This window comes from Folsomia candida, unplaced genomic scaffold (assembly GCF_002217175.1).
Source record: "Folsomia candida strain VU population unplaced genomic scaffold, ASM221717v1 Fcan01_Sc001, whole genome shotgun sequence".
NCBI lineage: Eukaryota > Metazoa > Arthropoda > Collembola > Entomobryomorpha > Isotomidae > Folsomia > Folsomia candida.
This window is the reverse complement of record NW_019091193.1, coordinates 19554629-19580172: the sequence shown is the minus strand read 5'-3', so window position 1 is coordinate 19580172 and position 25544 is coordinate 19554629. Positions and strand designations below refer to the sequence as shown.

At 37.4% G+C, this 25544-nt stretch overlaps 6 protein-coding genes across 14 annotated transcripts; 3 read left to right on the top strand and 3 right to left on the bottom strand.

Moving 5' to 3' along the window:
• Positions 1–2788: 2788 nt before the first annotated feature.
• On the bottom strand, positions 2789–5200 carry LOC110849497 (probable aminopeptidase NPEPL1). Its single transcript, XM_022096911.2, has 9 exons — positions 4960–5200; positions 4694–4879; positions 4378–4623; positions 4097–4302; positions 3974–4013; positions 3709–3887; positions 3499–3614; positions 3227–3411; positions 2789–3153 (listed from the first exon to the last, which is right to left on the bottom strand). Exons 1-9 carry the CDS (start codon positions 5194–5196, stop codon positions 2935–2937), a joined length of 1614 nt encoding a protein of 537 aa, XP_021952603.2. The 5' UTR covers positions 5197–5200; the 3' UTR covers positions 2789–2934.
• Positions 5201–6143: 943 nt separating this feature from the next.
• On the top strand, positions 6144–7527 carry LOC118434392 (phospholipid scramblase 3-like). The gene is made up of 4 exons (XM_035847820.1): positions 6144–6297; positions 6373–6566; positions 6641–6845; positions 6909–7527. Exons 3-4 carry the CDS (start codon positions 6683–6685, stop codon positions 7184–7186), a joined length of 441 nt encoding a protein of 146 aa, XP_035703713.1. The 5' UTR covers positions 6144–6297; positions 6373–6566; positions 6641–6682; the 3' UTR covers positions 7187–7527.
• Positions 7528–7556: 29 nt separating this feature from the next.
• LOC118434277 lies at positions 7557–11684 on the top strand. Of its 5 annotated transcripts, none has more exons than XR_004833909.1 (9): positions 7557–8302; positions 8371–8548; positions 8629–8707; positions 8776–9571; positions 9637–9789; positions 9856–10355; positions 10704–10856; positions 10939–11408; positions 11497–11684. XR_004833909.1 is itself a non-coding variant. In XM_035847404.1 (9 exons), the coding sequence occupies exons 1-9, from the start codon at positions 8245–8247 to the stop codon at positions 11293–11295; spliced, it is 2214 nt and encodes a 737-aa protein (XP_035703297.1). In that variant the 5' UTR covers positions 7557–8244; the 3' UTR covers positions 11296–11684. The 5 variants fall into 5 exon arrangements, 4 of the variants coding, with proteins under 4 accessions (XP_035703297.1, XP_035703355.1, XP_035703266.1 ...); XM_035847404.1 differs by having other exon boundaries at positions 10939–11065; positions 11126–11684; XM_035847462.1 differs by lacking the exon at positions 11497–11684 and having other exon boundaries at positions 10704–10872; positions 10939–11065; positions 11126–11258.
• Positions 11685–11909: 225 nt separating this feature from the next.
• On the bottom strand, positions 11910–20001 carry LOC110843728 (endoribonuclease Dicer). The gene is made up of 27 exons (XM_022089759.2): positions 19792–20001; positions 19556–19689; positions 19404–19474; positions 19190–19305; positions 18922–19111; positions 18498–18820; positions 18150–18421; positions 17775–18051; positions 17597–17684; positions 17385–17512; positions 17155–17291; positions 16670–16919; positions 16449–16578; positions 16152–16379; positions 15885–16049; positions 15573–15804; positions 15325–15500; positions 15043–15237; positions 14717–14957; positions 14310–14627; positions 14135–14223; positions 13320–14053; positions 13129–13238; positions 12830–13050; positions 12516–12681; positions 12372–12447; positions 11910–12285 (listed from the first exon to the last, which is right to left on the bottom strand). Exons 2-27 carry the CDS (start codon positions 19581–19583, stop codon positions 12105–12107), a joined length of 5142 nt encoding a protein of 1713 aa, XP_021945451.1. The 5' UTR covers positions 19584–19689; positions 19792–20001; the 3' UTR covers positions 11910–12104.
• A 124-nt stretch (positions 20002–20125) lies between these two features.
• LOC110856172 lies at positions 20126–23081 on the top strand. 4 transcript variants are annotated; one of them, XM_035847713.1, is made up of 7 exons: positions 20126–20327; positions 20670–20783; positions 20928–21346; positions 21414–21828; positions 21896–22057; positions 22444–22562; positions 22645–23081. In XM_035847713.1, the coding sequence occupies exons 3-7, from the start codon at positions 21008–21010 to the stop codon at positions 22954–22956; spliced, it is 1347 nt and encodes a 448-aa protein (XP_035703606.1). In that variant the 5' UTR covers positions 20126–20327; positions 20670–20783; positions 20928–21007; the 3' UTR covers positions 22957–23081. The 4 variants fall into 4 exon arrangements, with proteins under 4 accessions (XP_035703606.1, XP_021960332.1, XP_035703639.1 ...); XM_022104640.2 differs by having other exon boundaries at positions 20670–20822; XM_035847746.1 differs by lacking the exon at positions 20126–20327 and adding an exon at positions 20355–20597.
• Positions 22993–25436, bottom strand: LOC110856160 (bystin). 2 transcript variants are annotated; one of them, XM_022104618.2, is made up of 7 exons: positions 25105–25436; positions 24738–24998; positions 24525–24663; positions 24299–24448; positions 23774–24000; positions 23450–23658; positions 22993–23370 (listed from the first exon to the last, which is right to left on the bottom strand). In XM_022104618.2, exons 1-7 carry the CDS (start codon positions 25288–25290, stop codon positions 23121–23123), a joined length of 1422 nt encoding a protein of 473 aa, XP_021960310.1. In that variant the 5' UTR covers positions 25291–25436; the 3' UTR covers positions 22993–23120. The 2 variants fall into 2 exon arrangements, with proteins under 2 accessions (XP_021960310.1, XP_021960319.1); XM_022104627.2 differs by having other exon boundaries at positions 24738–24995.
• Positions 25437–25544: the final 108 nt, after the last annotated feature.

Here is a 25544-nt window from a genome sequence, read left to right as displayed (position 1 = left end):
CAGTTTCGGTCGATAAGACTCTCACTTGTCTGCAACGCTCTGGTACAACAGGAGAAGGATAGACACAAAGGCAGGCAGCAGGCAGTGTAGTTTCCGAGGAGGGTGGGAAAGTAGGAAGAAAGCTGTCACTGGATTACCGAGTCAGATGCGGAAGAACTAACTAAGAAGGTCGGTTTAGTTGGTACACAGTTTAAATCCTCTCTCTCCTCGGTCCATGGGCCCCAATCTAAAATAATACCGGTCGCGAATCGATTGAGATGTGTGTTGTGTTGTCATATAAGTTTGTACGTATGCATCCAGTGTGTAATATGAGAATAATGCGTGTAATATCTGTATGTGATTACTGATTCCGATATAAATAATGATGCGACGTTGATTACTTGTTAGGCATTTACATTTAATATAATACATAAGTAAATAAGTAAGGCCGGGTGTCCCTTCTCTAACTTGTGACGAAGTGGTTTTTTAATTGCAATATTTGTTTGAGACAAACACTTGAGAATTTGGCTAAACTGCATTGGGTTGGGAGCTAAACATATTAAAAGCATGAAGAACCTCAACCTTCAATAGGTTCTTCTCCTTAATCGAGAGATTTTTCAACCTATTCAGTTTAAAACCAACTAAGGACAAATTAATTTTTTAAATAAATAATCTCTGACACTAGCAGGTTACACAATAGTGTACAATTTTGTAAGTTAGAAATTATGTGCAAGGGTCTTTTTATCTGCTTCATATTTTACATCTCACCATCTGCATCCTAAAGTTGCGTGTCATTTCTTTGGCTAATGCTTCATTTCGTATGCACAATTCCATCAGGCTGAAAATTTATTCACGTGCACCGAAGTGAATTGCCCATGGACTGAGCTAATTTATCTGATCGCATGATACATTATTCTTATTACTGGAGTGGGTCGGTGGGTAAATGGTAATGAGAATTTGCAACTTATTGCTATTGAACAGCACACACTTGGACATGCATGCACGCATATGCATACGTTTCACCGTCACCAATCACCCGTTGATAAAGAAGGTGACCGTAATATATTTAACTACGGGTGGACTTCGCTCTCTTTTTCGAAGCATGTTGAAAGAGATCACCGGAATGGAAAAGTCTTTAATCTATTTCAACTACATGAGCACATTTATGGTTCATCGTCCATGGTCGTAGAAGTGGATGTGGAAGGGAGCGTTCGGATTGAGTGGGACCAAGGCAAGGCTACATATTAATCGACCCAGCACCGCAGCAGTCGAGAGGGAGAGAAAGTTCAACCACCTCGCCTCTCAAAATCCGAATCCAGTTTTGACTGCTGACTGGGAGATGGTGACGACAAATGCATGAGAAAGAATGGGAGCACCATCATCGACACATTGGGTGAAACTGTACAAAACAATGGACAGAAGTAAAGGATATGCAGGAAAGTAATTCCATGGGGCATGATCAAATTGCCATTAACGGCCGTTTTAAAATAATGGCGTTGTATTTCTAATCGGGAGAAAGTTCGGTGGTAAAGGAAGCGTGGTCAAGTTTTTCTTAAATTTAACTGGAAATTATACTCGAAATTGGGTACTCATTCGTATGTTAGATGATTATTTACGAGCGTGTATGAGAGTTCATGATTTCCCATTTTTGATCTCTTTCGATAACAATTGACATAACTTCAAATATTTAATAAAGAGGTTGATTACCGATATCAGAACTGTGAGGGTACGAAGACACGGTTAACTTTGTCTCTAAAACATTTTACTGGTGACTTGGGGAGTATTTGTACACCAAGCTTTTCCTTAGCCTGGAAGTACATACATTTCGTGAGTCCTATGGATGCATGGACTTGGACTTAGACATGAGAGAGGTTGGAGTTAACTCTGGTTCGTTAAATTCTATCCTTCATCCATTATTCTGAGCTATTTATCAGTGGTAGAAATGCAAAATAAATCAGTATTCTCCATGTGGCGCATGAAGTTTAATCTAATTTTATGTAAATCCGAAATCATGGTTTTACTTGTATATCAAGCTGATTCGCTTCTTCTTCCTCCACCGTGGTTAATTTTACCGTTGATAACGAAATGCAGCTGTATGCTGTGTCTTGAGATATGATGGATGAACTATTTAGTTTGATTTAGTTTTCCATTTTAGAGATCTGTAGTGCAAAGTTTTGTGCACAAATTAGATTACATTCGTATATTAAATTAATGCAAATCACATTTTACAGATATTTGCGCATATGCATACTTTTACGACTTTCAATTGTGGAGGATTGCGATTAGGACGCGAAGGGTGTGCGACCATGGTGGGATGACATCCTGCAGAATACCTTGGAATCATCAAGACGAGTGCACCGACCGACCCGGTTTCCAACTTTTGACTGCACAAGCCGGGCGAGCTTATCCCACTGCAGTCGTCGCATGAACACACGTTGTTCCTGTTCATGACCAGAGGTGACCTTGGCATACTGCAGATCTTTCTCTGAATTTCACTCTGCCTCGTAAATACATATAAGCACTCTGAGCTGAAGGATGAACACTTTATTTCCTTGACCATTAACTATGCCATTAACCCACATAAACATGTTCAGCTCACAAATACATAGTTGGAGTATGCATAAGTTTGGAATTTATGCAGCCCGTAAGTAAAGCTATTCTCAATTCTGAGGGGAATACGACAGAAACGAGGATATGTATGTACATGTAATTTAATCAAAAAGTTCAGTGCACAAAAACCCGCATTATGCTATAATTATGACGTGGCTTGGGAAAGTGCTAATAAAAAATTAAACTCTATACAGCGACATAGGTTATGGTTATACAAAGATACAATTTTATTTCAATAAATTTTGAACTGAGAATATTAACAGTTAAATTATTTGTTTGCAATGGGGACAATGAATGACAATATTCCGATCCGAGTTACATTCTTACCTTTCTTTATGGGGCTCATTACTTTTTAGGAGGCGACAACATAGAAGACTTTTGAAATAGTGTGTTGCCATTTTCAAAAGCGTAATTCAGCAACAAAACTCCGAATCCGGTTGCACGATCGCTTTCATTTTTCTTGGGCCCTGCCATATCGACGTGAACCCAGATACCATCCCAGTCAAACCCAATGTGTGAAAAAATAAACAATCCAGCACAACTTGCAGAGGCATTACCACCGTCCTAAATTTATGGAACAGTAACAGTATGAAGTTAATTAATATACCATTCCAGTATAGAAATAATGATGACGTACAGCAACAGAATTTTTCATATCAGCCACTTCACTTTTGAATTCTGAAAAGTGTAATTCTGGAGCAAACGGCAATGGAAAAGTTAGATCTCCACTAAATTTGCCAGCTTTCATGAACAAGCCTTCGTATTCTTCATTGTTCGTAACAACGGCTGCATGATATTTTCCAGTAGCGATTTTTTGAGCCCCTAATTATATAGACAGGTAAACTATAATTATACTATAATTATTTAGTGACCTTAGTCCAAATAAATGCAGTAAGGATTTTTCTGTACCCGTTAATGTTGCAACGTCCACAATGATTTCAGACTTTAAGTCTTTTTTGGCGTAAGCAACACCGTCCCCAAGGACAAGACGCCCTTCAGCATCAGTATTGTTCACTTCTACAGTTCTATTTAGAAAAGAACAAGAAAATTATATTTTACTAACTGCTTAATGACAGTACACTACAAATGCGGTACATATGTGATTATTTAGATTCTTACTTTCCAGAATATAAACGAATTACATCGTCTACCCGCATGGCATTCATTGACACAGAATTTTCTGCAAGACACAGTACAGCTGACAAATTGCATTTGATTCCTAATTTCACAGCCAAATAGAAGGCGTACAGAACCCCAGCCGCTCCCCCACAGTCCATTTTCATAGTGCACATTCCGGCCTGAAAGTGTAACGACAGATAAACTCAAACACTGCTCATATTTAGGGTGGTTATGTAGGTACTTGACTTTATCATCATAAACTTACCCTTCCTTTGATGGTCAATCCACCAGTGTCAAAAACAATTCTACATAGATATATATGTTACTCCAAATTTATGAAAAATGCAATATACATTGCATGCAAATACTTTAGTATTATTTATCTTACCCTTTTCCAACCCATGCCACATTCTGCGCCTTATCGTTTTTGCAGTCATACTTCAAAACCACAAGGGCCGGCTGTCGGTCTGGACTAGCCCCTTTTCCGACATTGTAAATCCCACCGAAGCCTAGTTTGATTAACTCTTCGCCACGAATTGTCTCCATTACTACTTGGTGCGACGGGGACAGTTTCTTTACGACGGAATCACATTCCTATCATATCAATCATTATTAACAAATAAGTAACTTTACTGATTAACAAAATTAATTACTGAAATTGAAACAAACCTCGACAAATTCCCCCACTCCCAACTCATTGCAAGGCATATCCACAATTCTGGCCGAATGCCTTATTGAATACGCAACGGTTTCCAACGTTGTAATCTCTTCATCTCCAAGTTCCGCATCTGTAACAACATATTCGACGTTGAGCACATGTTTCGACTCTGGATCCTTGGTCTTGCGACTATACAACGGGAATGCTCGTGCCAGGGCTGCAGTCAGTGGAATTAGATGTGAATAGGGCGCAATGATCTAAACGAAAATGAAGATTAATAATTATTCTTGTTTCAATTATTAGAATCATGTTCTGAAATGCACCCACCACAAGGCCCTCCTCGTCCGCACAACTCAAGCCAGACTTGACCGCTTTGGCAAAACAATGAGGCCTACTTGGAGCATTGTGTCGACTCCCAGCCGTGGGAATAGCGACGATATTCGCGTAGTTTAGGTAAAGACTAACGCTGTCGGTGGGCGATGGTGACAATGTCGAAAGAGCGCGGTTGTACAGCTACCAAGATAAACCATAATTAACAATAAGACATAGAATTATACAATACTGGAATTATTGGAATAGGAATAAAACCTTACTTCTTCGCTAACCCTATCCCCAAATTTGACCTTGACCTTGTCGTAACCCAACGTCTTGAGGTGTTCGAGCTGGCCCACGATGGTGATGGGGTGGGTGTGTGGATCGGTAGCCTGAAGGCCCCCCCTTTGAAATTTCAGCTGTGTCGCCATTCTTCGCTGCCTGCTGCTGCTGAGACCCGAGAAGAAGACGCGAAATTTCTGTGGAGAGAAGTTGTACCTGATTTTGCCGATCATCATAATGGCCACTTCACAAGTACTACCACCACGTCCACCAATGGAAACCAACCCGCATTCTCATTGTTCACCTTCCCAGAAGCTTCATGAATGAAACTCATCCTCAGTTTTGCATGCAATTCTAAATAGCATGCCGATGTGAGGATGACTTCGGGTATCTCATTTTCTGTCCCCCACGTCCTTGGGAGCTATTCAAATTACAAGGGAAACTGTATTTCAATTGATACATTTATGTTTTATGTTGTAAATGCAAGGTGCTATGGCTCTGGTTGAAATTTCTAACCGTTTATTTTGTTATTATTATTATATTTTTCATTTACCAAGTAGTTTAGTTTGCCGTATGAAAAAATTGTATTGCATCAATGTCTATGTACAAATTAAAATTCGTATTGGGTTTGATAAGGTTGCATCAAAAATGCATCGTATAATTGAAAACGGGGTAGAAAAAAAAGTTTCTTTCGATACGTGGCAAACGCACACCAATATTCACTACGAAGATGATCACAATACTGCTGGTGGCTCAAATAAAGATGGTTCCAACAGTGGTAATAAAATTTGTTATGCTGGATAGAATCTTAGGAAATCTATTACCAAAAGATCTTCCAAATAATTTAGTGCGGGCACCCTCAACGAGAAATGCCACCAAGTTTCATCCCACGAATCCTCGAAAGGGAAATAAGTCGCCGATTCACTCGCCCTTGGCCAAAGGTAAGTCGAAGCTGTCCCACACGTCTTTCGTGGAGAAGGATGGCGGGGGGAGTGGAATTAGTGGGGTCAGCACTCGGCCGACTGGTGGGAGCAATTCTAGGAAAAGATCATCAAACACAAAACCTGTCTTAAACATTGATCCGAAACATTTTGTTATCGGATCGAGTCCCAAAAGAGACATCATTGGTGGGAGTCACTACTCGAGGGCTCTGCTGGTTAATGGTACATATGGATAACATTAATTCCTAGTGAAATATACCTTTCCATGTCAATGTTATCTATATCTGTATGTGTATTCAGCTCATCTTCTAACAAGAGGACCCGCTCCAGACAATTTGCATTTTCTTGAAAATGTGGATCATCTCTTCTTCAAGTTATGCAAAAAGTTCCCCCCTGGTGATATAAATACTTGGAATATACATAATTCCGGCAAATTTTAACTATAAGCCTGCTTATTATTTCGACCTACAGAGATCAAGGACTTTAATCCCAGAGAGAAAAGGGGAATTTGGAACTCGGGTGGACGATGTGTATACTATGTGGGGCTGACAAGCTACTTTTGCTTCAAAAACTTCCAGTCTGGTTTTACATACGAGGTTGTAGATTACTTGGGAAGACTTGTACTGACGTCGACAGGGAGTCAATGGACTTTTGGATTCAAAGGGGTAAGTTCATCAATTTCATACCATTGATGCCTACTAATTTTTATGCACATATGCATATGCATTTGCGTACATAGAAGGTTTCAGTGAAGCTGGGGAACGGATTCCTGTTGGGGACAATGGAACAAGAGTTATTCAGCTCGATTTACAACATCAAGGATGGCCAGGGTCGCATCGTATACACGATCCAAGCTCCCTGCTACGGCCCCGCTGTCCCCTGCGTCGTCTGGTGTTTCGAAGAGGAATTCGAGGTGTGCATGGACGACGGGATATCAGAAATTGGTAATTGCTTATATAATTTCCGATGCTTTCCTACGTACACTGATCAATCTTTACTTCTCCCAGGGCGGATCACTCGAGGATGGGGCGACGACTTCCCAGACTTTGATGGTGACCTGGGATTAGAATTTGAAACCTCGGACGACAATCGCGTCAAGGCCTTGTTGCTCGGAGTCTTCTTCCTCATTGAATTTCAATATTTTAAGTATGGTGGGAATGGGGTTGCCTACTTTTTCTTCATGCTTGTCTTTATCTTGGTCATTTCTTTCGTGCTTTCCAATGGGTTTGGATTTTTTCCACAGTTTAATAGTCCGATAATTCCAGACGAGACTACCGAAACATAATAATTTGCTTTAGTTTAGATTTTTGATTGTTATTTCTTTAAATAATGCATGTAAAAAGTAGCAGTTAAGCTGGAAAATTGAGTCACATTTCTTAAAGGTTTAGTTATAAAAAATATTATAAAAGACCCATTGGATATACTCTATTTAAACATTCCAACGGAATTACCACAAATCTACATGTTACAAATTGATTAAGTAGTAATATACTAATAATTCACTATTTGTACTATACAAGATTCTGTAAAAGACTATAGTTTCCAAAGAGAAACTAGACTTTCGGCAGAGGAAAGCAATTAAAAATAATAAATGTTTTGCTGTACTGTTTCGAAATGCAAATTTTGTATAAAAGCAAACGGAACTTATTTGTACGAGCCTTGGTCGAATCCTGAATCATAATCACATTCCGGACCTAAAGAGATTGGCAAGTGGATCGCTTCATTTCAATTCGTCTGGAAGGTATCACAGAACAAATAAGAATTTATTTTCTATTGCTGCTAGTCAATATTATCCTTTATCAGCAGGAAAACTTGAACGGTGAGTGTCAACAGATAACTAGAAGTCTTAGAATCGACCAACGAGAGTGTGTCTTTAGTCTTTGCGTTTGTTTTGTTGGCTGGCTGATGGACTAATTCACATTCCCCTCTCTTCCCACGTTTCTGATAGATTTTCTCGTGAAATTTAGCAACAATTTATATAGTCCCCTTCCTAAGCAATAGAGGGGTTTTCTCAATGTTCCTTTCACTAGAAACTAGGTAACTGTGTAATGTAATTAAACGTTAACCGCGGTTAACGGGTCAGTTAGATGTTTTACAAGCGGCAAAAGTTTAGCAGGGAGTAGGTAAAAGATTTGCTCGAAACCTAATCTATTCCACAATTGATTTTCTAGTCATTTTAACTCAATAACATGGGTACTTTGTTACTTCGATATGTGCCCTTGCCAATAATTCTAAATAAGAGAATTCCAATTAATAACAAAATCCAAAACAATTATACCCGGGTTTTGATTCCTTTTTTATTTTAGAATCCTGTACAAAAAGCCAGGTCAAATCAAATCCATAATGACTGCACCCCTTAAAACTCCAACAACTGCCAGTTCGTGCATGAAGCAGTGGGAAGGTTACACCCATTAATATTTATTTGATAGTTAGTGTATCAAATTGATGATGTTTGTTTTGTTTCGCCAGATCCCATCCATTTAACAAACTACTATAAAACCGAAGCATGCAAGAAATTTGCCAGCAGGTCTTTATGTGATTATACTCATTGTCCCTTTTATCACGGGAAGAAGGAACGCCGAAGATCTTTTGATATTTATTCGTACACTTCACAAGCATGCGAACACGTGAAGCTTGGTGAAGAATGGTGAGGGAATAGTAATTGCTGTCACTAGCCAAACCATTTTATGCTGTTGAATAATTTGATTTCTCTTCTTCACAATGAAGGAAGGATTCTACCAACTGTCCGAATAAAGACGAATGTACTAAATGCCATACAAGAATGGAGCAACAATTTCATCCAGAAGTAAGTTACGTAGTTGGTTTAATCAACTCAGAATCACCAATTTAGTTAGCTGATATTTAACAACGTAGGTTTACAAGAAAATGCAGTGCAAAGACCTTCAAACCGGTGCCTGCCCTCGAGGAACATTCTGTGCATTTGCTCACAACGACTTCGAAATTCAAGGGAAACGTAGTCCTGAGTGGAAATTTGATTGGGGAAAGATTCTTCCGGCCGGAGTTCAAGCGCAGTACAATTATACAAAAAGAGGGGGAAAAAAGAGCTTGGGAAGTGAAAACAATGAAGGAGGAGGAGGGATTGCTTCCAACATTGTACCAAAACCGATTCCAAGTGTCAAGAATGTAAATTCTACTACAATCCCCAAGTTATCATCAGCTGGAAGCAGTCCTTGTTCCGCGGATAAAACCAAGACAGAATTTGAAGTGATTTATATCGAGTGTCCGAAAATTGTTGAACCACTTCAATATACTTTTGCAGCCATACTTTCCGGAAATAAAGACATTGTTAATCACGAAGACGATGTTGGTCGCGAAGCAGAACGTATTACGATCGATGAGAATAACTTTGGGAATCTAGAAGAATCTGTAGAAAATGAGATGTCCATGGAGGTTGGATCAACCACGTATCCTGCCGATACCAATCCTAACAATAGTTTTGCTGCCACGCCTGCCACTTTTGCCGATATTCTTTCTGGGGTCAAGTCAAGATCAGAACCTTTGCCGAATCGTTTGGGAGCTTGTAATTCTCTATGCAAAAAACCAAGTATGGAACTAGAGACCTCGTTTACCCAGCTTCCACTGCCAAATGTTATCAGTACATCTAATTTGTCAGTTATAGATAATGGTATAGATCAACCCCTCCAATCTGGTAATTTTGAAATAAGAAAGTATGTCAGTCCAAATATAATGGTAGTAATGATTCATCTATTCTAGAATGTCACTCTCAACAATCGGATGTTTTTGATGACGATTATCTTATACTACAGAGCAAGCAACAAAGTATGGAACTTCCGTTACCGAATATCAGCAGTACACCAGCCACATCTAACTTTTCAGATGATGATATGAATGAAACTATCCAATCTGGTAATGAACTTGAAATAGCTGAGTGTGTCAATCTAAATATATAATAATGATAATAATCTTTTCTAGAATGTCACTCTCAACAATCGGATGTTTTTGATGAAGACTCTTTTGGACTAACATCGTGTAATGATAATTCGAGCGTCACTGTTGAACCACCTCCACGTCATGATAACCTGGAGTTATCCTGTTCCTCTGTAGATGAGAATCAAGTGTCCACATGTAAACGAGAACGTACACTTACAGAAGATTACGAAGATATTTCCAGCCCCTTTGATGACTTTGAAGATCAATTTCCCTACACTCATTCTGATAATTTAGCGTTCAATCAAAATTGGTGTTGTGAAGAGTTAGGAAATATCGGACCTCCACCAGGTTTTCAACCTGAGGCCATGAACTATCAACTATTCCTCATGTTCATGAATTCAAATTTGTGGATTCCTCTATGTCAGTATGCAGCTCGTTACAGACTCAGTCGGGAAGACCTATTTTCAATAATAAGAAATGTCGAGCGTGAGGAAGCGATGGAGAGTTTTCTAGGGAACGAGCAGTACCAACCCTTACACGAGGTTTCTTATTTTTAAAATCTTTCAAAAAGCTTGCCATGAATACAAAAATTTAATGTATGTGTACGTCCTATGAGTATTTTGCCTGTGCATGTAAACAGCACCTGCAGAAAGTAATAGCATTCGTATCGTAACTCGTTTTTGACAAAATACGATACAACAAAAGTCCTTAGCTTTAGCCACATCAGGTCTATATAGCATAAAACTTGCAGTTAAAGTTATCACAAAGTGATAAATCTACTAGAACAACCTTTTTGTACCTTTTTTACCTTTAAATACTTTGATAAGTTTTTTGAGTTGTGTCTTATTTTTTTCGTAATTTGATTTCAGTATTGGTTTGATTTTAATTAGATACATGCAACCCCTGAGATTGATGCCCGAGAAATGGTTTTCTTTCAATCATCAAGAATGGTGCTAAGTAGTGGAAACAGCTACTCAAGTACTGGAGAGTCGAGCCAAAATAATTTGCGGAGGATAAATTTCAAGGAAACTATTTTGAATTTGGTACTTTATTGCTATTGTATGGGCAGACATATTATTATATTTTGGTTATTTTATTTTATAAAGCTCTCATTTTACATTTTAGCCGAGACTACCAAGTTCAGTATATTATGTGTCTCAACAAACACAAGGGTCCTACCAGCAGTACACACAACAAACTGTTGAGCAGAATCAGTTCTGCAATAATAATAATAATAATAGCTGGTCTTCAGGTATAACAATTCAACGCTGGGAACCATCATACAACAATCCATATAATGTTAAATTTATAGCTAGTCGAACAGGCTGTGTGAATGGAGAATTGGACCAAAACCAGGATGCATATCTGCCATTACGATACTCGATGAATATGCAGTGTCCTAATCGAGACCCTTCAGAAATTTTTTTTGATAATGAGAAACCTTATGCTGTAAATAGATATGAAAGGTTCCCCTATGTATAACAGTGTGACAAGACCCTAATGTAATTTGAACTGTGCAGTATGGTGTCAATTGCTGTTCAAGTCCAACTCATCCTAACCCGTGGTTGACAGATGATGTTGAAAAGGACAGCCAAGTAATTTATCTAACTGATTGTAGGATGTTTGTAAAGAAATGTACTACTAAAAGTACTTTTATTATAATTGTCTACTTTTATATTCAAGACAAATGATGCTGCCACTGCCACTACTCCGGATGCAAGTAGTGCATGGTCATCCAGGGACAAGTATAATTTCGATATATGGGCCCCAGATCATGAATAACTCATAAATCATGTACAGGATAATTAAGGTTAATATGCATGCCGTGCAATAACGTTGTAATTTAGAATATATGATTTGTAATGATAAAATACTTTATCATCAAATTATAAAAATATTGTTAAACTTTGTAGCAAATCTTTACCTAGTATAATTTTATTTAATTTGACTTTTTAGACTATATTTATAAGCTGACCCTACACTCTCTGATTATGATTATATACTATTATATTAAGTCGCAAGTTGCAAAGATTGTGAGTACTCACAATGAGATTACTTACTCGCATTCATAGTGTGTATCATGATAATAATGTGCATTTTTTCTGTATCTATGAATTTTTATTTTAGGAATGTGTAGAAATCGTCACAATCTTTATAACCTTATTTCCGAATGTCAGTATTAATTTTTATAAAACTAACTTGTTATTACATGTAGTGTAAGATATGTACTTGTGTATGCAATACATTATGGACGTCATATTTTTTCATTTTCAAGTAAATAACAAAACGACTTAAAATTGAGCTTGCATATAACATTTGCGTTTCCTCTCTTCATGTATTTGTTTCATAGCAAATTTTGCTGCTGCATTCTTTGCACTTTTTTTTGTCAATCCGCATCCATAAAATTTTTTGCGTCGAGCAATGTTCAGCTCAACAACAAATTTTGGTGCGGTAGTATCTTCTGAAACAACACTGGAACAAAACAGAAGGCAACAAATCAACTTTTAATTTGTAACTGACAAATGACAGTAATAAAACAAATTATATGCAAATTTTACGTAAACTCAATTCCTCTAGGAAATTCTTCATGGAGTTGTCTAATGGGCTGACGAGGAATCTTGTTAGAAAATATATCTGAAAACGGATACGATTTTTAAAAAAAGTTCATATTTGTATGTGTGTAATGTTTAGTAAAGTTGTACCAATTTCATTTTTCATGAGTCGATAGAAAACTTTCCACACGGTATCCAAGCTCATTCCAGAGTCTATAAATACTGCACCGGCCAATGACTCAAAGATGTCCCCAAGTGGCTTTGGAACGTCAATGTCTTCGGCCATCACACAATCGTTGTCTGTCAGTAGTTCAAACTACATCACAAAATAATAATAATAATAGTATTATAATTACTTATTTTGAGCTCATGTATTTTTAAGCGGTCTCTAACATACACTAATAGCTCATAATACTAATAATAAATATATATTTACGTTCAGTTATTTATATATCTTGACTTACAGAACCTGAAACCACATGATTGTTCCTCTCTTGAAAATTTACAAATTTATCAATACTCTCTTGCAGTCTAGGAGAGAATTGGAGCAGCAACTTGTGAAAGCCATAACGCACTGCTTGAGACCCAAACGTAACATTGTTTACTAGGGCCGATCGCAGATCAGTCAACGAACCCGCAGTTACTTTATTTTGGGTATTGTATATATGATGTGTCACGAGGAAATCTGAACAAAAAGTATTCAACTTATACAAAAATACATACATTACTTTGATTAAAATAAGTAGGCAAGAAAGCTTTGTACCTAACACAGCATCTCCCAAGAATTCCAAGCGTTGATATGCATTTGTTGAGCCATTATGCGTGTAAGAAGGATGTGTAAAAGCTTCCACAATGATCCATTTATTTTTGAACCTGATCATATAAATGACAATGTGAAACTTTTAAACTTTGTTATTCAAAAACCTTTAGTTTGTGTAATGTATTCATACGCACCTGTACTCCAGCATTAGTTCCAAGTGATCCACCAAAGGGCTATAAATCAAATTTTGCGATTCCTTGGGGTACACATTATTAAGACGAGGCAAATCTTTGATATTTTGATACATAATTTTGTTCACAGGTTTTTCGTTGGTTGGAGCTCGAAGTCCAATCCAATTCATCAGGTTCAAAGCACCAGAGATCCCACCGGACAAGTAATACGCACCAATAAGAGCTTCAACACAGTCTGCGATACTCTTGTCTCCAAGTCGTGAGTGGGTGTACGAAGTGTGGGTGGGTCCCAGCTCTTGGATCTCTCTTTTGCAGTTCTCTGCCCGATCTTTCACAATCTCACTTAACTCCTCATCCGTAATTGTGGAAATGAACGAGTGGTCATCCATCACTTTACTAGTATTGCGGTTGGCAAGTCGAAAGATGTTGTAATTTACCTCGTTCTTAACAGCCATTTTTATCAGCTTAGGAGGAATAGTTTTCCCAGGCGGAAGCCAAGTACTTTCAGGTTCGAATAACCCACCAGCCAAGAATTCTCCAAGATTTTTCTTGCTTCCAATGGAGTAGAGATGCTTATTGCTGATGAGTTTAGTTCGGAGACCTGTCAATTGACCCTCGTGAAACTGATAAAAATGAGTAAAGATATGGAGAGTCACTACTAGTTTGAGGACAGAGTCCCCAATCAATTCCAATTTTTCCAGATCTTGAAGATCTCGCCCATTTGCTAACGTTATTGCCTATATGTATAATAGTGAACCCGTTAAAAGTCAAAATAAACAACTCGTGATGCAATATTTACGTGAACAACCACTAATTACCTCCATAATCGAAGTTAGCAGAGGTTGCTCTGGAGCATCATTATATGCATCAAAATTTGTTAAAGGAACTTGACTGGTTGGAATTAATTCTGGGAATACATATACAGTGTAGAATATTATTAATAACACTGCAACTGCAAATGATAATGGCAGTCTTATAATCTTATGTACTTACCTATGCCAGTTCTAGTAGAAAGGGAATCTGCTGGATGACCGAAAATCTCAGTCATTTCTTCATCATCATCATCGCTTGGATATGGATCCTCTAAATCAGTGCGTTTTATATTTTTGGGATGAATATATTCGATCTCAACCCAGAGTAATTTTCTTTTCAAAGAATACAGTGTCATTTCGTCTTGAGGGAATTTAGATTTATCTGAGTTTTGTTTGATTACATTTTCATCACATGATTTAACAAGGTCGGGTATCATTTTCTCAAGATTCATTGAGGAAATCGCTCTCTCCTTGGTAGTCTGGTTTAAATTTTGCAACTCTAGACGAAAAAATAGGGCTAAGGTGTAGGTAAAATCATCGTATTATACTTAATTATTGATATTAAATATGGGCTTAACGTTTTCATACCTTCCTCGTGTCGTTGCTTGTTGAAGAGCGTCAAATCGTCGTCGCGCATTTGAAGAAAATTCTTCACCGAGGATTGAATGTCGTGAGCAAGGAGGAGTCTAAAGATGCGATGCATGCAAGAGGGAAGCAGCTTTGATTGGACGAATAAGGTCGCAGGCAAAGGATGAGTTCTCATCAATTCCGCAATTAGAAACACAATAGATGACGAATGTTTCCCATCTCGCCTTTCTTCCGCAGTCATCTGAATGAAAACAAAATATTAACTATTCTTATCTCAAATACACTAATTGTTTGTGGTGTGTTCAGCTTATGCATATAATACGTACCTTCCAAGAATCGTATTTTGCTACTAAGTAATTCAATTGTTTGGAAATTGGCTTCGCTTTTAATAATGGGTCATCTTTGTTAACGATGACAATCCCATGTTTTTCTTTATAATATGTTACAAAACTATCAAACTTTGGAGAGTCGAATGCAGACTTTGAACTACGGAAAGGATCCAAAGACAGCATACAATACTTCTATAGAATGTAAAATTCGATATGGCTTCAAAAAGTATACTGTTCAGACCTCATACACATCTATATATATTTATTAAATAGTAATACCTGCCGCTCATGATGACTTGGAGAATAACTGGGAATGACTAATGCATTAGTAAAGTTTTCTGGTACAAATAATTTTTCCCTGCGGTCGGCCATAGATATTTCTTCCCTGTAGTTGACACTTTGTCCGTTTTCCATACGGGTAATAATACGTAACGCCAATTCCATATTGTCTCGTTCTGCAAGAATAATGATTTATTCATTCTAAAATGGAAGAATAAAAACAACCAATCAAATCTAAAATAACAAACCGTTTCTCTGAAGCGGAGCAATATAATACGGATTCTCAACAGCATCAGAAAAAACAAGATTGGTAAAATGTAATAATTCTGGATCATCGCAAAACAATAAGTTTTGGAATATTTTAACTTTTTCAAGCTTATCGCCTGAAATGTTCATAGCAATTCCGCCCTCATAAATTTCAATTTTTCTAAGATGCACGCGGAAGTTTCCATCTCTAGAAAACAAGAGAAAGTCTGGTACCTGTTGTGGAGAATATTTAATATTACTGGAGAAAAATTATTAGCTACTCAAATAACAACTCTTATAAGCTGTACTCTTACTTTACTCAAATCCGCTGCCGTGATAATTCCGAAAAAGAAATGCTGATTATCAAAAATATAGAGTGACTGAATATCCTCATCCGTCGTGTAATGTTCTTCCACTCTGATGTCGATAAGATAAACAGAAAGGTCCTTTTTTTCCGACTTTAGAAATTCCTGAGGAATCTAAAAATACGAAACGAGACAAATAATCATTCCAGAATGCAATAAATATTGTTCGATTCACAGTAAACATCATACTAGTGGTCATAAAGAATTTCACTTTACCATTTTATTGTACCACTTGGTACTATTTTTCGACCCAATTTTCTTTCCTTCTTTGGGCACCTCCAATGTGTCCTCCAAGTTGTCAATAAAGTCGCACAAATGTGTGGGAACAAATCGCGGAATTGGAAGTAACGTGTCCGGATGCAGTGCTCCAGCATAATAGAGTTTTTTGCAGACTTCTAAAAATGCTGCTTTTTTCGCGATCGATTTATTGGGGTACCAATCACTCTACAAAACAATCATGTTATGTTTTTGTTTCACTAAATTTGTGCAAATATAGTAAATATTTGTACTGACCTCTGCGAACTTAACACACGAGCTTGGAGGCAGTTGAACATTAACTTTGAACTCCCCCTTATCATTTCTAATCCATTTGGCGTATGGAGTCAGCGTTGAAAGTTTGTCAGTACATAAATCCTCGCAATATCTGATTAAAAATGAAAATCCAAAGACAAGTTTTATTTGATGCATCATTTCATTATTGTAATAATTTTTAAGATTGATTATTAGTAAATTACCTGTAGACTATTTGAGTTGACGAACCTGCAGTAATCATCTGTGGTCCATTGGAAGGGACAAATGGTGGAATTATCTGGTTTAATTCTGCATTATCTTCAGGTTCATAATATTTCTCTGGTAGTTCCGCCTGGTTTATCAGGACTTTGCTTAATGAATCGCTGACCCTGGCGTACTGTTCCAATTTATTCACTTCTTCCTTTGCTGAAGTTTTTGGCACAAGGGTGAAAAAATCGGCCCCTCGTTGTCTAGCTGAAATTTTGAGGTAAATAAGGCAAAACGATCGATCATATCATATTTAATTAATGAGTGATATAATGCTAACTCGGAAATGCTTTTAAGTCAAGAACGGAAAAGCATTACTAGAAGAAACTAGTGAATGATATACAGAGAACGTGGATGATGTAAGATACAAGAGAAAATTATTGGAATTTTTAACTCGTCGTTTCCTGACCGTTCGTAACTTCGAAACAAAATGGGAGCTTACCACGGCCCATTGATTGAACATACGACGGATAGGTCAGAATTGGGTCATAGCGACAAATGAAGTTACAGCTTGGCACGTCCAATCCCTCCTCTAAAACCTTAGTCGCTGCTAGAATGTTGATCCGCTTTTGATGAAAACTGAAAGTTGATCATCGACATGTATCTCATCTCATCATATTATGGTTGCCTATTAATGTAGTAAGAATAATGCTAATAGTAATAAAATCTCACTTTTCTAAAACCTCTGTCTGCTTTCGTAATGCCACTGACTGAATGATTCCATTATTACTTCCGGAAGTTCCCAGAGTAAACGAACAATTGAGGAAGCCATATTGAGCAGGGCAGTATTTGCTAAGATCCTAAAACACCATGTCATATATTTGGTATAAGATCATGTATATAAATAAATACATCTGGATTTTGTCTCTGCATGAAATCTTTACCTGTAAAAAGTAACACAACATTTGCGTTGTAATTCGCTTCTGACAAAACACGATGCCACAAAAATCCTTGGTTTCAGCTACATCTGGCCTATTATATATGCACGTTGCATAAAACGTTTAGTTGACATAGTAAAATTATTACGAACTATTCGACCTGTAAAAACAAGAATAAACTTACCTTTTTGTCCTTAATACTTCGATAAGCTGTTTGAGCTTTGGTGAAATGAAATTGACAACATGAAAGCTTTCATCGGCATTCGTAGGAGACGCGTAAAACATGAAGTGTTTTAGCTGCCGTGCAACATACTCAAGCTGCGGTTCCAGCCATTGCAATACGATTTTTTGACCCGAAGTTTTATCGAAACCAGAAGTTTTCGGTCTTCGCTTTTCTTTGTATGCAAGGTAGCGTATATATGCTATTTTGTATAGTACAGCATTTTCCGCACAAAATGGACCTATCAAAAAAAAGTAGCCAAAATTGTATTATTAATATAGATGAATAATTGTACTCTACATTAACCGCTCTGTCGGTGTTCTGGTAATATATACATACCCATTTCTAAAAGTACGTCTTCGATATCTTTAATATGTCCCACAAAATCTTTTATTGGGCTTTCCGGCTTCCAAAAGTTGGTATACCCTTCCTGATCAATACAATTTTTTGGTATGGCTGGTTTCTGGATAAGAAACTCTTCCATCATCTCGAGTTGTTGCATTATATCCTTTAAAAGGTCTGACAGTGTTATCGTAATATCCATGTCACATATCTTCCACTCAGGCATGGGGGTGTAGTAAAGATGCGTGACATTTGCTTGGGTGCCACATCTACATATATATATAAACGTAAAATTCTCTTTGGTAGTAGATGAAACACATCTTGTTCCCATTATTTAATTATTACCTCAAAACTGCTTTATAATCGTGATATGTGATGGCCTTAGAGCATAGCTTGCTCTCTATTTCAGAAATGTCATCTGAAATTTTATCTACTTCATATCTATTTCCAACCACAATCGTTGCGGATAAGCCAATCACTCGAGGTAAGTCAGTTCCAGGCCGTTTTCCATTGTTGTATTCCTTTTTATAAAACCCCATTAGGGACGCCATGGGATGATTTTTGGTCGCGTTGTGGCACTCGTCCAGAACGAGAAGCGACACTTTCTCCCATCTAACATGTCCCCGCTCCACAGCTTGTCGAAGGATTTGATCCGTCATGGCAAACACCTGAACAGAGTTGCAAATTGCAATCTTTACTTTACCATCTTCATATTTACCATCGCATTAAATATATATCTGCATGCATACAAAAACTAATATAAACATACAATGTGCTCGGATAATATTTGTTTCCATTTGCTACCATCCCAGTCTTCTGGTCTCATATTACCAGTAACAATTCCAACAATTTCGTTCGACGTTGAGTGTGCATTTCCAACGTGTTCTCTCAAGTATCGTCCTTGTTGTTGCACAAGAGGCACAGTGTTTGCGACAAACATGATCTTCTTGCCGTTACTCCTTACATGAAGCATAAAAATAAATAAATACCAATACCGTAGTTGTTAAAAAAATGAAATTGCTTATATAAGCATTTACTTATTTGCCTCTTTCAGATAATGCGAGATTGCCTGAACAGCAATGAATGTTTTCCCACATCCCGTGGGGAGACAAATTATAACGTTTTTCCGTAGCGCACATTCATACAGATAGGTCTGCAATAAATTAAACACAAAATTGTCAAAACTAAACACGAGTGAGTAGTGGACATTTGCGTATATATCTAGTTAATTGCATTGCATATTTAATATACCTGATACTCTCGTTCCTCATATTTAATTCTACGTTGTTCTTCAGTGGGTGGGGCTAGTGCGGCCAAAACTTCTGAACATGCAAAAAATTCAACTTCAACTTCAAAATTGAAGCTTGAACCGATAGAGATAAATAATGTATAATATGTAATACCTTGCTCTTGCACGTCAGTTATGTCCATTGTACAGTTCAATGCGGCTTCGCTCTTATGTTCTTTCAAATTGCAATCGAGAAGATGCTAGGAAGGAGGAAGTTGGGTACTCTGTGCTCGACAATCACAACTCAACCTGGGAGACACAATTGAGACATAATTGCTTCTGGAAACGTTTTGCTTATTATTTTAATATCAAGAATGATGGAGTTGCGCAAGTTAAAAACAATATGCACACCTTTCCTTAACACATATTTGCAGGAAACGTTTGCAGTAAAAAACACCACGTAGTTGTATCAGCAGCATTTGCGGAGTTGTTATCCGGTCTGGTCGCAGCAGCAAGCGAATCGGGAGATATGCTGTATCCATGGAGATATCTATTCTATCGGAATTTGCATATGATAAGAGATTTTGACAGTCGGAGTCAGCACCAACCAAGCCGAATGGCAAATGTGCAGATGTCCAAAGTGAATTCGCACCAATGGATGTGTTGAGATTGTGGGGCATCTTGTCAAACGAACCAACTTTCACCGAGAGAAAATTTCCCACCTTCTTTCCGCATATTAACATCAGAATAATTGTGAATTATACTGAATTAAAGTTTAACAAGGATGGGTTGAAAAGTTTCGAACGTTGGTGTGCTCATAAACTCATATTCACGTACTTCATTCAATATATGTGATGTCAGGTGTGAATTATTGAATCAAAAATTCACAACAAACGATTTGTCATGTGAGCCAGAGTGCATAGAGAGATTGATACCATCATCAGCAGGTCAGAGATTATATTGTGGGAGTATGCATAAAATGCATTGCATTCGTATTGCATGTTGTGATACAAGTCAGTTTAAACTTTTCAACTATAATGAGTAATAAGTAATTTGTTATCGTCCACTCCAGCAATGTAAACAGCCTTGTAGAAGCTGGAAAATTAGTACATTACAATTAGTACGTAATAGTAATAACCACACACGGAGATTTTAAGGCAGTAGTCAAATAAAGTGGTGGTTGTGGTGTGGTATACTTTCTATTGATTACGATTAAAGTAAAGTATTGCTCTTATTGTATAAATACTTTTAAAGATTTATAACTGAAAAATTTTGGTATTTTTATATAGAGATTTTTGTATCGAGAAGCAAAGCAGAGGGATTAGTTACATATATAAATTAATAAAAGAAGAATGGAAAACCTCTTGGATAGATCTTAAACATCAAGCCTCAAGGATTCAAAAGTGAATATACTACATAATCTATTATTATTACATAATAAGGTATAGATATTTATGTATGTAACTAGATATTTCGACTCATAAACTTGAATTCCCTGTCCTTCATGTTTGCAGTAATAATATGAACTGGTTATTTCCAACTTTTAGATTTTCATTCGACTGAATGGATATGCAGAAGAATCTTCAGAATAACCTTGGTCTGATTGAAATTCATCAATTAATCTAAAATGACAACAGGAGGATTTCAAATGTCTTGGACGACGATCTGTGCGCTTATTTTCTGCGCGTTTCTACCTTTCGTGACACCAAAAACTCGCATCGAAGTCACTTCAGACCAACCTGTGCTTTTGGGTTCCAATGTGACCTTCAGACTAAAGTTATACAACGTCGATCAAGAATCTTACGACGTTTCTTGGGTAGAGTTAGGGGACGCATTGTATCGCCATAAAGTTGAAGTTCTCAACAAAACAAATGGTTATACATCAAACTGGACGCTATGGTACTTGGACGAAAAACCTAAAGAGGTCACAGATGATGCACCATATTTAAATCCAGGCACATACACTGTAGGTTAATTTATGTAATATTAAGTTGGTTTATACACTTAACTAAACATAAAACTTCAAAATTAAGGTAACTGCTGCCGTCTCCTATACTACAATTTTTTACTTTGTCAAAAACGTGGGCACTGCGGTCACATATTTTGATGTGATTCAAGAATTTGCTGGAACTTTGGAACCTCAGCAGCCGGGGGTAGTTGTGGTAAAAACAGACCCAAATTTCGTTAGCACCTCCAACGAGACCACTCTCGTTACCAAATTACACGACCCCTACAACTACTTGGCAAAGGGGGCTAACGTGACATGGAGCTGGTTCAATTCAACATCTTTTATTATGAACACCACCACGCCAAGTTTGAAGCAGAATATAACAAAAGAAGGAACGTTCTACTATAATGTGACAGTTTCTGGGGAATTCGACAGTTCACTAAATCCCAACAAGACTTTGATAAGACGGGGCAGTTTTGAGACTAACGTTGTTGCGAAAGGTGCGTATTATTATACTACTTCCATCCATTTAATTAAGCTCGATTTCAATTATGCCCTTCCCTGCAGTGCCCATTTCCAATTTTACCGTGGCCGGAGAAAAATGGTTTCCTCATGGTCGTTTACTCAATCTTCACGTTCAGTGTGATGGGTCCAAACCGTATACATATTGCATTCAGATGCAGCCTGGAGCATATAACATGACTGGAAACGAAACATGCATTTCTCCAGGTAGCGTTTAACTTAAAATTCAATTGTACCCTTTCCACCTAACAGACTATCTACCCTCTTGATTCGGGCTAAATACTCGTTAACTAATCATAAAGTCATTAACCATTCATACTCCATGAATTTATTTAAATCTTTGTCCATATGTTCATCCTCCTTTTGTATCATTTAATTTCTGCCAAATTGTTAATACAAACAAGTTGTATTATACAACAACGGATAATATAACGCATGCACAATCTTATCCAACCTAGCAAGTTTGGATGTTTAGTATGCAATTAATACTAAGAATTATCGTATGGGTTTAATAATTAGTAATAATTAATTATCGTACGTCGTTTGCGTACATAGTTCCAAAAATAATAATTTCCTCGCTTTCTCATATATAGAAGTGACGACCGTTTGCGATATTCCATATGTTTGGTACTTTGGGGAACCTGGACTTCATTCATTGGTGATCATCATGGAAAACGATATCTCAAGAATTATGAATCGCACACTTGTGAATGTACGTCGGTGACTTAACTTGCAATGTTTACCCATGTGCTTTTAATTGTAGTTTACTTTGTATTTTTCCACAATTTTTCTAGGTGTACAAAGTTAGCAAACAGCAGCCGCTGTCAATTATTATTGTCCCCCTCACATGCACGCTCATCGCTCTTGTAATGATAATATTTGGGATTGCCTTTTTCTGGGAAAATCGAGCCAGATATTCTGTTGAGGTTGCCGACTTTGATTTTGGACAACATGAAGAATTTCCTTACAAAACATTTGTACAGCGATTAAAGGATGCGCTCACGGCTTCCTCGTCATCTTCCCGACAAAGGCTATACAATTCTACAGACGATGACGCCATATTGGGTGGAAGAAGGGCTTCGCAGTTTTGTCACACTGATGATTGATCTATTGATTAAACCAAACGAAAATTCTTATGTTAATTTAAAGTTACTAATTTATTAAACGAATAGTTTACGGAAGTATAATTAGTTGTACACATTAAAGACAAGTTATTTTGCGGAATTCCAAATAATATGTAATAACAAAAACTCCAAACTCTCTAAAACATTTAAGAGTCATCCATCTTTACATTAGTCAATGATTTTGTTAATGACGTTTCCGCAATTATATCGTCCCTGCATTTTGAATTCATTAGTTCTCGTCTAATTTCTGGAGTAATTTGCTGGTGAGAGTGAGATCTTAATAGGACCAAAAGTGCCTCTTTTTGTTCTGAACTCATATACTCTTTGTATCGTTGGGTAAAGACGAGCATGGCCTGGTGCCACAACACTGGGAGAAGTCGTTTGTCCTTTTCGAATCTGTAAAATTATAATAATATAATCAAACCGCTAGTAAGTAATACCAACTTTCCGTAAATGATTTTAATATGTGTCGTACTTTAGAAAATGGAAAACTACAGCGTCAATAACACGGTATGGTAGGGCATACTTCTTGTCCAAAAATATTCTCAAAAAAATAGAATTTGATCCAGAATAGTCCATTTCCGCAATTTTTAACATGGCTGCAGCTGAATGTAGCAAGGGGACTGAATTCTTGGCTAACACTGATCCGATAATTATAGCCTCTCGGAGTGTACACGTCCCGCTCTGTATATATAACAAATAAACTTAATAATTTCGCTTTGGCGATAAACTTAAAAACATCCGCAAATCTCATTTGAATTAGAAGGAACTCAAGACGCTATGAAAATAAAACACTTACTTCGCACAGTGGAATAAGAATTCCTTTCATGAATGCTCCAGGTTTAAACAATGCTTTACGCAAAGCTTGATACAAATGAAAGTTTAATTTTTTATATTCTGAGATATCATCGCGCACACGAGGAAGCAAAACCAAGTTGAAGAACCGCTGAGCCATCTTTTCTTTTAGGTTGGAGGTGAATATTCGTGTTGCCTGATACATTGCTGCGGCAGACCATCCATTTGGATCTGAAAGCGAAAATATATAAGTATATTATATAATTAATACTTACAGTGTAACGCTCCCTATTCTTTTATGGGATTGCGTGTCCTGATTCACACCCACTTTCGCGGATGCCCCTTTTCTTTGTGATGTTGTGCAATAAATTTGTAGTAGAAACCAATCGAGGCGAGATACATATGAAAACTAAATCTATGTATTTTGAATCCCTTGACCTTTGAAATGCTGATGTCACATTTGCATCAGCGTTCCAAAGGTTGCAACAGAAATTATAAGCTAGATAAACGACAAATTAATAATGCTTACCTGTAATATACAAAATTTGCTCCCAATTTGTCAGACGTGGGATTAATTTGAAGGCCTTTGGTAGCTTTCCGTTTCTATACTTGGTAAGAACATCTCTAACACCTTCATACATTGCTTCAACTCTGGGATCCAGTTTTTGCATAACAAGTCCTGTGCAAATTAAATTATCAGTTATTTACAAAATAATATAGTAAGCTAGACAGAAGCCTAACAAAAATATATTCACCGGCATCAGACAATTGTGTCTCAATTTCTGTCCTTTTTTCTGTCAATTTCTCCATTAAAATTTCGCCTAGTTTTCGTGCAGGTTCAGGATTTTTGTTCATGAAACGCTCCAATGCAAACTCATCGTCTGGATCGATTTGCTATAATTACAAAATTCTATGAATTGTATATCAAAATTCTTAATTATCCGCCGTAGCTTGTACGTGTATCTTACAATTTCTTGTGCAAAATTTCCTTCGTCAGCTTCATCATCATCAGAAGCTGCCAACTCATCTTCATCCTCTTCAGAGTCTTGGACTTTGGGTCCTCCTCCCAGATTGAACTTTGCTTTCGATGTTCTGCTAGATTTTCCCCCAGCAGTGGAGCGACCCCCATCATGACCTTCTTCCACTTCCGCTAGCTCATCCTCCAACTGTTGCTGCTGTACGCGAGCCTGTTTCAACAACTTCTTGGTCGTTTTGCTATCCACGAACTGCTATAAATACAAAGGCAATAAGGTAAACAAAATTAAAATATGCACATTACGCCAAATTCGCTGTAAATTCATTATAAATTTAATCATTGTTGCAGTTCTTTGTTACTTCTGGCTCTTCATCAATTCCTACAAGTTGGCTAGATTTCGATGTTGGAGCTCCATTGACGTATCTATCAGAGTGGATCTGATCACCAAGCGAAATTCTTGATGACGACGACGCCCCACCACCCGATTGGGCGATTGGGTTGTCTCTCAAAGCTTTGCCCACCTTGTCCCGCTTGTGCTTTCCCATGTCTACCAAACACTATATTATGTTGTTTCAAAAGAAATGTATATTTTTAAAATCCGACTGTAGACTTAAAAAAATAAATGTGATGATGATGAGGAATAGGATGAGACGGAGAGGCGATATGTTGTTGCTGCAGCACGTGTTGAATCATTTGAATCTAGCTTCCCACAAGTCACATACTCGATGTGCCCATTGCTCAGATGGACTCATCTGAGCCACCGAGTCTCAATTTCCTCAAAGTTCAACAAGTCGTTAGT

Coding starts and splice junctions, on each gene's coding strand:
- LOC118434392 (XM_035847820.1), top strand. CDS start 6,683: ATGGAACAAGAGTTATTCAGCTCGATTTACAACATCAAGGATGGCCAG. Junction 6,846..6,908: donor CGACGGGATATCAGAAATTG/GTAATTGCTTAT, acceptor TACTTCTCCCAG/GGCGGATCACTCGAGGATGG.
- LOC110843728 (XM_022089759.2), bottom strand. CDS start 19,583: ATGGACATAACTGACGTGCAAGAGCAAG. Junction 18,821..18,921: donor AAATATTATCCGAGCACATT/GTATGTTTATAT, acceptor AACTCTGTTCAG/GTGTTTGCCATGACGGATCA. Junction 16,050..16,151: donor CCAAGTGGTACAATAAAATG/GTAAAGTGAAAT, acceptor TCGTATTTTTAG/ATTCCTCAGGAATTTCTAAA.
- LOC118434277 (XM_035847373.1), top strand. CDS start 8,245: ATGACTGCACCCCTTAAAACTCCAACAACTGCCAGTTCGTGCATGAAG. Junction 9,572..9,636: donor AGATCAACCCCTCCAATCTG/GTAATTTTGAAA, acceptor CATCTATTCTAG/AATGTCACTCTCAACAATCG. Junction 10,356..10,703: donor AGTACCAACCCTTACACGAG/GTTTCTTATTTT, acceptor GATTTTAATTAG/ATACATGCAACCCCTGAGAT.
- LOC110849497 (XM_022096911.2), bottom strand. CDS start 5,196: ATGATGATCGGCAAAATCAGGTACAACTTCTCTCCACAGAAATTTCGC. Junction 4,303..4,377: donor GAGTGGGGGAATTTGTCGAG/GTTTGTTTCAAT, acceptor TTGATATGATAG/GAATGTGATTCCGTCGTAAA. Junction 3,615..3,708: donor ATTCGTTTATATTCTGGAAA/GTAAGAATCTAA, acceptor TTTTCTAAATAG/AACTGTAGAAGTGAACAATA.
- LOC110856172 (XM_035847713.1), top strand. CDS start 21,008: ATGACAACAGGAGGATTTCAAATGTCTTGGACGACGATCTGTGCGCTT. Junction 21,829..21,895: donor GACTAACGTTGTTGCGAAAG/GTGCGTATTATT, acceptor CCTTCCCTGCAG/TGCCCATTTCCAATTTTACC. Junction 22,563..22,644: donor TGAATCGCACACTTGTGAAT/GTACGTCGGTGA, acceptor CAATTTTTCTAG/GTGTACAAAGTTAGCAAACA.
- LOC110856160 (XM_022104618.2), bottom strand. CDS start 25,290: ATGGGAAAGCACAAGCGGGACAAGGTGGGCAAAGCTTTGAGAGACAAC. Junction 24,664..24,737: donor GAAATTTTGCACAAGAAATT/GTAAGATACACG, acceptor TTGTAATTATAG/CAAATCGATCCAGACGATGA. Junction 24,449..24,524: donor GACACAATTGTCTGATGCCG/GTGAATATATTT, acceptor TAATTTGCACAG/GACTTGTTATGCAAAAACTG.